At 40.5% G+C, this 13,236-nt stretch overlaps 1 protein-coding gene across 6 annotated transcripts in view; it reads right to left on the bottom strand.

Annotated features, from left to right (window-relative positions):
* Nucleotides 1-223: 223 nt before the first annotated feature.
* The window catches only part of SERPINA6 (serpin family A member 6), a 76,222-nt gene continuing 63,209 nt past the window's right edge, over nucleotides 224-13,236 (bottom strand). For all 6 annotated transcript variants that reach the window (XM_072624382.1, XM_072624385.1, XM_072624384.1 and 3 more), the window contains 3 exons: nucleotides 7,824-8,094; nucleotides 5,471-5,618; nucleotides 224-673 (listed from right to left, as the gene is read on the bottom strand). In XM_072624382.1, the coding sequence (XP_072480483.1) occupies nucleotides 476-673; nucleotides 5,471-5,618; nucleotides 7,824-8,094 (617 nt within the window). In that variant the 3' untranslated portion in view covers nucleotides 224-475. The remainder of the gene's footprint in view (nucleotides 674-5,470; nucleotides 5,619-7,823; nucleotides 8,095-13,236) is intronic.

Genomic DNA, 13,236 nt, shown 5'->3' with positions numbered 1-13,236 from the left:
TGCACCTCCTTCCCTTCTTTGTAGAAGTGGGATAGTATGCATGTGGAATGCTGAGTAAGCTGTCAGACTAGATTCATGTGAATTAGGTTTCTCTCTGTCTCTCTTTCTTTGTCTCTGTCTCTCTGTCTCTGTCTCTCCCTTTCTGAAGCTCACCAAACTGAGGAGGGGAGAAGGGCACACTCAAAAGTAAAGAAGATATAAAAACATAAGGTATCAATAAAAATTAAAAATACAACAGGCATAGCTCTTTATACTTTTCAAAATACTTTTACATTCATTGTTTCATTTGGGCCACAAAACAATTCCATTGTTGATGATGAAGGTGGGGACAGAGAAGAATTATCCATTTTACAGAAGAAGAAATAGAACACTGAGGTGAAAGTAGGAAGTACAAATCCTTACAATAGAAACCAGGTCTCCTGATTCCTAGTACAATCATTTTCCACAATGTGACATACAACACTGCCTTCCCAGTTCAACATCTTGTATCTATGGGATTCATGATTTTTCCCAGGAAGAGAGAGCTCCAGGTGAAGTGGTCAAACACAATGAACAGGAAAGGTCTGTCGAACTTGATGACTGGATGATATGAGTCAAAGACCACATTTGATCCAGTGCCTGCAGCTTCCTCGGTGCCCTCTTCATCAATGCTGAGCACAGCCTTATGGAGGACCTGTGGAAGAGAAATGAATGGGCCAATCAGTGACAAGAAAATTGACATTAACAATGAGCATCATCAGATTTGCAAAGTGATTTTACATACGTGAACTCATTTGCTCAATTCATCGGCAATATTTGCACTAACTCCATTTCTATTTTGCTTTTTATTTATATAAAGGCTCTGTGAGGTTGGTAACACAGATTATATGGAGAAGAAAACTGAGGGTCACAGAGGTTGGTACTGGTTCAAGTTCACAAAATTCCCAAGGAGAAATCGTGGTATAGTGTGAAGAGAGCCATAGAGAAAGTCAATCAATCAAAAAGCACATATTGTGCACTTTCTATGTACCGGGCACTGTGCTAGGCACTGGAAATACAGAGAACAGAAAGGTTCAAAAGACATTTCTAATATTTATTATTGTTCACCCGTTTCAGTCATTTCTCACTCTTCGTGACCCCATGTGGTGTTTTCTTGGCAAGAATACTGGAGTGATTTGCCATTTCCTTCTCTAGGTCATTTTTACAGATGAGGAAACTGAGGCAAATAGTGGTAAGTGACTTGTCCCGGGTCACCCAGCTAATAAGTGCCTTAGGCTGGATTTGAACTCATGAAGATGAGTCTTCCTTATTCCAATCTGAGTCTGTCCACTGAAAGAGAAAGAGACTTGCCCAGGGTCACAAATCGAGTAAGTGTCAGAGGTCAGACTTCTGACTCCACTGGTATCCTAAAGCTTGACTTTCTGACTTCTACCATGCCAGGTTGCTGTTCCACTGCAGGTGCCATGGTGGTTAGAGCACCAGGCCTGGAATCAGGAAGAGATGAATTCGAATCTGCCCTCAGACACTTACGTGCTCCTAGACAAGTCACTTAACCTCTGTTTGCCTCTATTTCTTCATCTGTAAAATGGGAGTGGTAATAGCACCTATCTCCCAGGGTTCTGGTGAGGATCAAATGAGATAATGTTTATAAAGAGCTTAGGATAATGCCTGGAATGTATAAATGTTAGCCATCGTCATCATCATCATCGTTTCTATTATGACTTCATGCTTATTCTACATAGAGTGCCTTTGCCTTATATTAATAGCCACATAGATTATTTTGAATTTGTATTCTCCTTTATCAAAGACATGAGTCATATTTTACAATTACACTGGTCTATCTTTACCCCAGTTTTTTTCTCAGTTTCTTGGAAATTTTCTTCTGAAACTTTTAGTGATTTAGCTACTACAGGCTTCCAAGAGCATTAATAATGCAGGATTGTAGGAGCATAGATTTCAAGCTAGAAAGGGCCTTAGAAGCCATCTAGTTCAAACCCCTCATTTTACAGAAAAGGGAACTGAGGCCCAGAAAGGTGGTTAAGTGACTTGATCAGGGTTACGTAGATAGTAAGTGAGAGGAGAATTGTTTAAATTCAGGTCTTCTATTTCCAAATCTAATGCTCTTTCTGCTTTATCAGCTGGTTCCTTGTGTTAATGATTGTTTGATCTTGGCTGTTTCAAAGACTTACCCTTTTGAGTTGGAGACTATCTTAAAAACTTCCTTGAAGTTGTGTAAATTTTAAATTCTATTTGTTGATAAAATTCCTATCTTCTTAGAGTATGATAAGTTTTACTAAATGAATAGTTTAGGTTCATGACCCAAACCTCTTACCTTAGAAAATGTTGTATTTTAATTTTTACGCATGAACAGACTAACATGATCCTAAATATATTTGTTTGGTAAATTATTTTTAAATCATTTGTTTTGGAAACATACTATTTTTCCTTGTATTTATAACTCTAGAATTTAACTATGATATGTCTAGACATGTTAAGTCTTATTTGGGTCCTGTGCACTCTTTCTAGCTATACTTCACCTGTGGTTTTTGCCATTTCTGGAAAGTTTTCTTTGATTTCCTGAAAGGTAACTCCAAAAATCTTTGGTTTTTCTAAGTTTTCTGAGATGTCCATAAACCTTATATTACAGTCGTGGTCTATCTCTTGGCCTGTCATTCAGATCTATGTGTTTTCCAACAGTTTAGATAATCAGTTTTTCTAAACCTGTCTTTCAAACTGGTCTGTATTATTACATCCTATTTTCCACTATAATAATTCTGCTATTTGCTGCTTCTATGAGTTGTTTTATTTTAGATTTCCAGTTGTGTTTTTCATATGGGTCATTTCTCATATTTTTTCATTCTTGTTTAAAAGAGGCTGTGTAGTGTCATGGATAGAAAGCTAGCCGCAGCACCAGGAAACCTGGGTTCAGATCCTACCTCTCACACACACACACACACACACACACACACACACACACACACACACACACACACACACACACACACATACACACACACACACACACACACACACACTGCCTATGTGACCCTTACCACATCACGGAACCTCTAAGTGCTCTTAGCAACTCAACAACGTTAGTTGCAGAGAAGGTGTTGGTCTCCACTGACAAAGGAATTTCTTCACTGCGAACTCTTTATACCAATGAAACACCAGATCAAGGATCTATGCTTACATCTTATTTAATTTTTTGAGCTGATTTTTTGCTTTCTGTAAATACCTCTTTTATCTGGTCTCCTGATTTTCTTCTTTACATCCCCTTCCCTCCCACACATACATACCTTCCTGGTTTTATCGTGTGAGAGAGGGACACAGGTGTGGAAACTGGGGATCTTCTTTCTGGGCATTTTGTGAGCTGATCAAATTATGGTGACTCCATGGAACAGATCAGTCTGCAATATCTTGGGAAAAACTCTGAAAGTCCAGCTCTGGACCCTATAAGTCAAGTCCATTCATGATGACTTTGGTGGCCTCTGTTCAGATCTTGACCTCAGCCCTGGCTGCTTAATTTGATGTCCCTGACAGGTCCAAGTGGACCTTTTCTAAGTCATATTTGGCAGATCCTATGTACAACTCTTTTAAGATACTGCTTTAGGAATAATGATTCACTATAACAGAGCTGCTATTCATGCCATATTTGGTGGTCTGGCACTCTCAGCATGCAGAGCAATCAAACCAGACTTCAGCACCTAGAATCTGGAGATTGGGTAGCCAGGATCCCAAAGGCCTCCTTCTAGGTTGGGACATGTGATGGATTCCCAATGACTGACTTGAAATACACCTATATGGAGGAGGTAAAGGTGGAGGTCACAGAGCCAGGGTGGCAGCAGGTAGAGGAAGGTTGTGGGAAGGACAGCCCAGGCCACCCTTTATGCAGAAGCAGATGGGCAGCCTAGGAAAAACATTTTTCATTGGTTTCTTTGACTATGATATTCATCCACCTGAAGATATTCCTTAAGACATCTTGTGGGGTTTCTTCTTTCTCCTTCCTTCATTCCTGATATGTTAGCTGCTTTGGTTGTTCTGAAATATTTTTAATTGTATCTGCACTTTGCTCATTTAAAAAAGTTATGGTTGGTTTTTATTTTCTTGTGTGTGTGTGTGTGTATGTATGTGTGTGTGTGAGCTCTCCCTTTCTTATTACTGTTTCTATTAGTCATTTAATTATGAGGGGTGGGAGGAGCCTGGCCCCTTTTAATCCTCTCACTCTGACATCTTGGATCATTTTTCTTCTTAAATTTATACACCAAGAGAGGCTAAGTAACTGCCAAGTGTAGAGGATAGGGAATTTTCAGAAGAATTTGTGTGGAAAGAGAGGATACACAAAGGGGTCCCTTGGTACTATCTATCATAGTGACAGTGCCTAACACATAGTAGGTACTTAATAAATACTTCTTGACTGACTAGTTGGCTGACTATTCTCTGACCCCAGGGAACAAATTATATCTAACACCTGTTGGCCATGGGGTGGTATTAACATGGCCAGGTGATCTCCCTCTCCGTAACTGCCTAACAGTTACAGGTATTGTAACAGGTATTGACAAACAATACCCATTTTTGTGAGGTCTGAGAGCTAAGAATGGTTTTTACATTTTTAAATATAACCCCCCCCCCTTTTTTTTTTACCAATACAAAAACAAACAGGTAGGGGCCTGGATTTGGCCACAGAGCTGTCATTTTTTAACCCCTGGACTATAGACCTATGTGACTCTCTAAGCTACATGCCCAGAGCTAGTCTGGATGAAAGAAACTGTCATATATAGATTCTTTGAAACTTCCATTCACATCAAGCCAGGGATGACAGAATATTCTCACAGATGTTTTTCAGGGGCCAGACTAAGACTTCCCCCTGGTGGCAGAAAATATGAACTTATTCTCTACATTATAATTCCTATTTGCTACCACATTATGGTTCTCTCAGTTCTGGTGCTACCACGATTTGAACTCAGGCCCTCTAAAGGTTACATAGTTTCAGCCAAACTGGTCTTTTCTGTGTTCCTCACTCATGATACCCATCTCCTATGTGTGTACACTGGCCAATTCCACTTACCTGGAATGTTCTTCCTCTTTTCCATCTCACTAATTCCCAACTGCTAGACTCCTTTCCCAAACTACTTTGCATATAGTTTTATTTATTAACTATTTTTATATTTTCTATATTTTACATATGGTGTTGTCTCTACCATTAAAATGTAAGCTCCTTGAAAGTTGGAATTGCTTCAGAATGAAGGGATTGCTTCATTCTTTGTACTCGTACCCTCAGCACTTAATACAAAGCCTGGTACATTTTAATAAGCACTTACTGACTGATTGATTGATTGACTAGTTAGCAGTGGAGGCAAAATTAGAAATAAGAACTCCTACTTCCTTTAGAAATTGGTAATGAAGTATGTCCCTGGCATACACATTTTGTCATTAGCAATGTATCTGAAATGTGAGTTTGGGCAAAGAGTCGTCAATTTCAGTTACTTACTTCAGATAGTTTAACTGAGGTCTCTTTAGTGATGTCAGAGAGATCGGCTTGGTTGGTGAATATGTCCATCATCCCCATTTCCCTTAGGACATCTTCAAGATCATAGGACCCAGAAATATAGAACTTTGGAATATATAACTCCACATATCTGTTCAGGGGGAAATAGAAAATTATTAAAAGTATTGTGAAGGCTAGACAGAGGGCCCTGATCATCTTCTCCTAATCCTGTATCTCTACCTTCCCCAAAGTCTTGCTTTCTTTGGCTTCCTAGTTAGCCGTGGTTACTTCAGGGTGTAGAAGCAGCTGCAGAACATCTCAGTCCCCTTCATAATACCAACCCTACCTACATTGGTCATGTGTTTCCCAGTAGACAATACAGTATAGAGGAGACCAACCATACATTGGAGCAGAAAAAAAGCCCCTAATGTAGAACAAGTTGGAGGCTTGGACTAAATTATCTCTAAGCTCAGTGCCATAAGCATTTATTAAAAGCACATTCATAAGAATTAAGCTGTGTTCAGTTCTGAGCATCCTACTTTAGGAAGGACATTGATAAGCTGAAGTGTATCCAGAGAAGGGTGGCCAGAATGAGAAGTAGACTAAAAGGACCATAGGGTAGAGAAAAGTAAGGGGGGGGGGGGGGGACGACGTGTTATGGTAATAGATTTGTTATCATAGCTGAAGGACTGCTGTCTTAAGGAAAAAAGAGTTAAGAATTGTTATGCTTGGCCTCTCAGAGCAGAATTGGGACCTTGGCTTGGATGCTACAAAGAGGCAGATTTCAGCTTAGGGTAAGAACCTTTTCATCATTAGCTTTCAGGGAATGGCTGAACCAGTTGTGGTATATATGAATGCAATGGAATACTACTGTGCTAAAAAAATGATGAGCAGGCGGATTTCAGAAAAACCTGAAAAGATATATGTGAACTGATGCTGAGTGAGGGGAGCAGAACCAGGAGAACATTGTACACAGTTACAGCCACATTGTGCAATGACTAACTTTGATAGATTTGTCTCTTCTCTGCAACTAAGACTACTCCAAAAGACTCATGATGAAACATGCAGAGAAAAAATTATGAAGTCTGAATGCAGATCAAAGCATACTATTTGCTATTTTTGTTTTGTTTCTTCTTTCTCATGGTTCATTCCATTGGTTATAATTCTTCTTTGCAATATGACTATTTAATGTGAATGTATATGTAGAGCTTATATCTGATTGCATGCTGTCTTAGGGAGGCAGGGGGGGAGAGGAAGAAGGGGCAGAAAATTTGGAATTCAAAAGCTTATGGAACTGAATGTTGTAAACTAAAAATAAATAAATAAATTTTAAAAAATAATTAGTTTCCAAAAAGGGAGTGATATATCTCCAGGAATTGGGGTGGAGGGGGAAGGACACATTCAAGTAGAGAGGGAAGCATCATTTACATGACTTACAAAGTCTTTTCTGCCTGTGACAATCTCTATAACTCTTCTATATCATTTAACGCAAAGATAATATGCTTGTATGATCAAAGCTTGGAGTCCATCTACTCTAGTTATCTCATTTCCTCATAGTCAATCTTCATCGTCAAGTCCTCAAATAAGTACACTAAGAGACCTAAGGATTTTAAATGACTCATCCAAGATCATACATGTAGTAAGTATGCTACTTATCTTTTTGTTTGCGTGCCTAGAAACCTTCAAGCAATGATCTAAGTTTCACTAATTTGACTCAAGAAACGGGTGATACTTGCTTTAAGAAAACCCTTTATACACAAATCTTAGCTTATGAAATAGATAAAATGCAAGTAATTCTTCATTTTACTGAGAAGTTCATTGTAGGATCTGTTTACATTCAGGGTTCTTGATATGCTTAAGTATTGGTTTACAGATCCTTAATTCCTTGGGGGAGAATCTATCAGAAAGAAAAATATATCACAAGTTGTGAGGCATCCCTACCTAAGGATAATGCATCAGAAAGTATTATTATCATAATAATAACAATATCAGCATCATAAACAACTGCCAGTGTTTATGTGGCTGTTACAAAGTCCTATTAACTTTCATTTGAGCCTAACAATAATCCCATTTTAGGTGCAAATGTTATTAAATCACTTTTAAAGATGGTAAAGAGGTTTGCCTAAGACTGCACATCTAGGAAGCAATGAAATCAATGACTGATATTCTGGGAGCTTAGCAATCTAGTATTCTTTTTCACTATGTTATATGGAAGTTGTAGATCAACGGCTTGAGTCTATAAGAAAATTGAATTCAATGGACAAATTTTCCATTTCTACACTTCTCTTTGGACCCTGCTGATGACAGAAGTCAAGGCCCCTCTGGAGGAGACCACCAGTCTGGCCGATGGGATTACCTGTCCTGGCGGAGCTGTGACCATCTGTTCAGTGTGTCTCGGCTCAGGGAGGCCACCACCTGGTCCATCTTCCCCTCATCTGGCAGGATGAAAAAGGCTGTGGCGTTCCCTGAGTACTCCAGCTGTACCACTGTGCAGGACAGCTCCTTGTCAAACAAGTGGTTATTGGCCCTTGCCTGGAACATCATCAACACGTCCACGCTGACATTCTCACTTGTGTAAAACTTCTGCATTTTGGTGAGACTGGGGTCAAAAGGTTTTGCCCATCTTCCTGAGGAAGTGGAAGAGGGAAAGAGTGAGCAGGAAAAAGGTGAGGGAAACAGAAAAAGGGAGAAAGAAAAGGGAGATCCATATAAGGAATTAAACAGGAGAAATAAGAGAGAGGAATAAAAAGGAGAGAAATAAAAAAGGAGGAAGGAAGGAAGGTTAATGAGAAGAGAATGAATGAAAAACACAGAGATAGACATAGAGTAAAAGACTCTAAAACTAGTCTATCCCATTCCAAATAACTTCAGAATGTATAATATATCAATCTACCAAAACACACAAAAAAAATTCAGTTACAAAGTGCTCCTTAAAGAAATAAAGAACAATTTAAATAACTAGAGGAATATTCAGTGCTTATGGCTAGGCCATGCCAACATAATAAAAATGGCAATTCTATCTAAGTTAATTTGCACTTTTAGTCTTATGCCATTTAAATTATCAAAGGAATATTTCGCAGAACTCGATAAAATATTAACAAAATCCATTTGGAAAAATAAATTGTCATCACCCAAACTAGCCAGAGTCTTATGACTTCTGTCACAGGTACCCAAGAATAGGGAACAATTTAGAAGATGTCGTTAAGCAAGGACCATGTTTTGTATTCCCAGTGCTTGGCACGGTTACATAGTAAATTCTTAATAAATGCTTATTGACTGACTGAGTAGTAGCTAGAAAACTAGACTTGGAGTCAGGAAGGTTTGAGTTCAAATCTAGCCTCAGACATTTGCTAGCTGTGTGACCCTGGGCAAGTCACTTAACCTAAGTTTCCTTAACTGTAAAATGGGGATCACAATATTTACCTTCCAGAGCTGTTGAGACGATCGCATGAGGTAATAATTGCAAAGCTTCTGGCAGAGAGTAAGCTCTATTATTATGATTAATTAGTACCCCAACTCTTCAGAGGGAGTTGTGCACAAATCCTCAGTGAACTCACAGAACCTAGAACATAAGACTTCCTCAGAGACATTCACAACACAAGGAAACACTGAAAAACACAGGAAATCACTCAAGAACATCAGGCTCCCAGAATAGCTCTGTGCAACAGAAAGTCTCCTCACCTGGATCCCTAGGTCTCTCTCCTTCCCAAACAAATCGCTCTGCAATAGCAGTGAGACAAGTCCATCCACTACCAGACCAAGTTCTGCTGGACTTTACTCACTGCCTATTAGTAACCTCAGAGAAGAAGATAGCCTGGTGCCCACCTCAGGGCTATTACCTATGCTGCTGTGTCATAATTCTGTTCAGTGAAAGGGCCTTGCCTCATATTTTAACAGTGTAGACCAGGGGTGGGGAACCCACTGCCTTTGACTTTAAGTCAAAGGGCTGCACTTAATGACCTAGAAGACAATATATGGCCTCAAGACCACAGGTTCCCCATCCCTGGTAGATAGTCATTCATGTGAAGTAATTTTAGGTGTAGCATGCACTCTTACCCAAGCAAAGTGAACAGTTTTTCCGAATCTATTACCCATTGCTACGTGTTGCACTCAGAGGAAGTTAAAACTCCTGATTGGCTGAGAGAATGGCTTTGTGTACCAGCATTAAGGGAGATTGTTGGAGAACATTTTGAAGAAAGAAGCAGGGAGAGATGGATCAAGAGAGACGAGGTATGGACTTTTGGATGGATAATGGGAGTCCCCAGGGGACTCAAGCATGAGAGAAAGGCAACCCTGTGACTTTTAGGGCCTGTGACCCCAGAGACTGCTGAGAGCAGAGTCTCCTTGGTGACCTTGTTTCCTCTCTCCTTGGTGGTGCTGATGAAGTGTTTTATCTTGCTTCCAATTGAAGATTTCCATTGTTGTTGTGCATGTTTCGTTCTACTCTAATCTTGTAACTCCCCTGATTTCCGTGAACTATTTTGCTTGGATAAATGAGTTTACTTGCTATTTGTTTTTCATGATGGTCCTTTCTGTAGCCAGCCTTTGGTGGGAAGGAGAAAAGCTAGTGATAGTAAGAGCAGTCAGCAAAAATGGCATGTATCCTGAGCTACCCAAAATGTTGTTCTCCTAGTCTTACAGATATTTAAAATCTGCTGGATAGACTTAATGCTAACCCAGTACACCATGCTTGGAGATAGGTAAGCAAATAAGTACTCAACCATGGACATCTTTCTGCTTCCTTTAAAGGCAGATATCAGACTTCCTTGGAAAGGGGTTGGTCAGATCCCAGATCAGACAATCTGTCGGTGCCACAGGGCAGACAGCCATCTTTGTGTTTAGACAGACAGCAACCACATACATATATCTTATATAAGGGCATCTATAAGACAGTCATATCAGAAAATGCACACATACACACACACACACACACACACACACACACACACACACACACACACACACACACACACACACACACACCCCACAGCCTGTCCCTGAAGCCTAAAAATCTACTAATAAAATTTCAAAGTTTTTTCAGTAAAATGTAAACACCTCTCTGACAGAGTGTAAGCTTCTCCACAGGGTTTACCCCTAAGGCTCTATCCTGAACCCTCTTCTCTTTACGTGCTTTTTGGTGATTCCATCAACTCCCATAGGTTCAATGATCATCTCTATGCAGATGACTTCTATAAATATCCAGCATTCCTCTCTCCTGAGCTCCAGTCTCACCTCTTCAGTTGCCTAACTGCTCACATTCACCTGGATGTCCCCAAAGGCATCTCAGCCTCAGAATATCAAAGATTACTTCATTATATTTTCCCTTAAATCCTCTCCTCCTAACTTGACAGTTTCTGTTGAGATCAGCCCCTATTTTTCTAGGCTCACAAACTCAGAGGCGCTCTCAACCCTTCATTTCACTCACTATCTCCCATACTTACTTAGTGACTAAGTTTCCTTGATTCTCCCTCTACAAGATCCCTTACATCTGTTTTCGGTAAGTCAAGTACCCATCACCTACTACCTAGATCAGGAATGGGGAACCTGTGGCATTGCAGCCACATATGGCCCTTAAGTGTGGCCTTTTGACTCAATCCAAATTTTTGGATTCAATTTTACAGTTCAAAATTTGGATTCAGTCAAAAGGTCACACTTAAAAATCTAGAAGGCTACACGTGGCCCCAAGGTCGCAGGTTCCCCATCCCTAGTCTAAGCTATTTCTAAGTTCTCCAACTGGCCTCCCTGCATCTTGTCCCTCTCCTCTATCATCTGTCTTTTTATGCACAAATGCCAAACTGATCCTAAAACAGAGATCTGACCATGTTCATGAAGTTTTAGTGGTTCCCTACATCTTTTAGGATAAATTACAAACTATTCCCGTTTAATATTTTAAAGCCCTACCTACCTTTCTAATCTAATAATAATGTCTCTCATATATACTCAGCCTTCTAGTCAATGGCCCACTTGCTGCTCCCCATATACAACAGTCCTTTCCCCCAACTTTGCGCCTTTGCACTGGCTGTTCTCCGTGCCTAGAGTGCTGGTCCTCCTTACCTCTGCCATTTGGAATTCCTAGATCCTTTCAAAACTCAACTTAGGTAGCACCTGCTACAAGAGACATTTCCTGATCCCGCTCCCCCAAACCCTAGCAATTACTACTATCCCTAATCACTTTAACTTAGTTGTGTTGTATCTTTATTTGTAACTTACCTGTGTTGTATCCACCTAGAAGGGAGGATTGTCCTTGGGGGCAGGGACAGTCTCATGTCTGATTTTCTATTCCTAGGACCTGGCATACTGCTTGCCACACAGCAGGCATTGAATGTATTCTTTTTGAACTACATTGAATTATCAGTCATTGACATCTCAGGATCTTATGATTTACAACTAGAAAATAACATTAAGAGGCATCTGCTTCATCCCTCTCCATCACCAGAGGATTAGCTAAACAAGTGGTCCAGGGTTACAAAGGTAGCAACTATCAGAGTCAAGACTTGGAGAGCCCGGTCTCACGTCATCAAATTCAGTGTTTTTTCCACCACATATAGCTCCCTCCCAATGCGAGCAGGCTCAGCAGATATGTCCACAAGAACAAGTTTTGAAAACAAAAATAATAATAATTATTATAAAAAGCTAGCATTTATATATGCCTTACATATATCTCATTTGGTTCTCACAACAAGGGTAAAGTAGAAGCTATTACTATCCCGTGTTGTGTGTTTGTCCTTCATTGCCAAAGAAGACCATGCCATCAGAGAAATAATGACATGACGTGCACTTGACTTTGTTTTGAGTGAGGGAGGGCTGTGCAGGTCACCAGCCTCACTTCTCCTCCAGAGCCATCTGAATCCAGGGACCAGATATTCATCAGGATGACTGGAGATGACCCAAGATGAGGCAGTTGGGGTTAAGTGACTTGCCCAAGGTCACACAGTTAGTGAGTGTCAAGTGTCTGAGGTGAGATTTGAACTCGGGTCCTCCTGACTCCTGCACTGGTGCTCTATCTACTGCACCACCTAGCTGCCCCAACTATCCCATGTACAGATGAGGAAACTGAGTCACAAAGAGATTCAGTGACACGCCTGTGAAGTCAGGTCTTTGAGATTCCAATCCTACCATTCCATCCATGGATATACAGGATATCTCATGGATAAGAGAAGGCTGAGGAAGACCAAAGCATGAGGGAACCAACAGGAAGTAGGAGTGAAGAAAGTGCTGGGGCTGATGCAGGCAAATGTTATCTTCACTGGTGTCCTGGGGCTGGCCATGAACTCTAGTGTACTGGGAGGATTGCTGGATTGGGGAAGGAGAACCCTGTGTCCTTGCTAGTGGCCCAAAGCCCAACCTGCCAGTCACTCCATCTACGCCTGTGAGTAGTACCTGGTCTGCCCCATCTGCCCACCAGTTCACAGAAAGACTGACTTCCCATTACAGTCAATTACATCAGTAATGCCATCTGTATATTTTCCCATACTTACTGGCTGAGCCAAAATCTAGCATTGAATCATAGAATGCTAGAACTAGAAGGACTATTAATAACATTAGAACTTGGAAGGACTACAGGGATTATCTAATACAATGAACCCAATTTTAGCAATGGGAAAATCGAAACCCAAATTGGGGAAGACGCTTGCCCAAGCCATTTATTGGCAAATTTGAAACTAGAACCCAGATGACCTGACTCAACAACTCAATTTAAATTCGGTGCCTGCTATGTGGAGAGAACTGGGCTCCACGATGGGAAAGATACAGACTTCATGTAATGGAGG

Source organism: Notamacropus eugenii, chromosome 7, assembly GCF_028372415.1.
Source record: "Notamacropus eugenii isolate mMacEug1 chromosome 7, mMacEug1.pri_v2, whole genome shotgun sequence".
Taxonomy (NCBI): domain Eukaryota; kingdom Metazoa; phylum Chordata; class Mammalia; order Diprotodontia; family Macropodidae; genus Notamacropus; species Notamacropus eugenii.
Note: the sequence above shows the minus strand (reverse complement) of the source record. Positions and strands in the feature narration are given on the sequence as shown.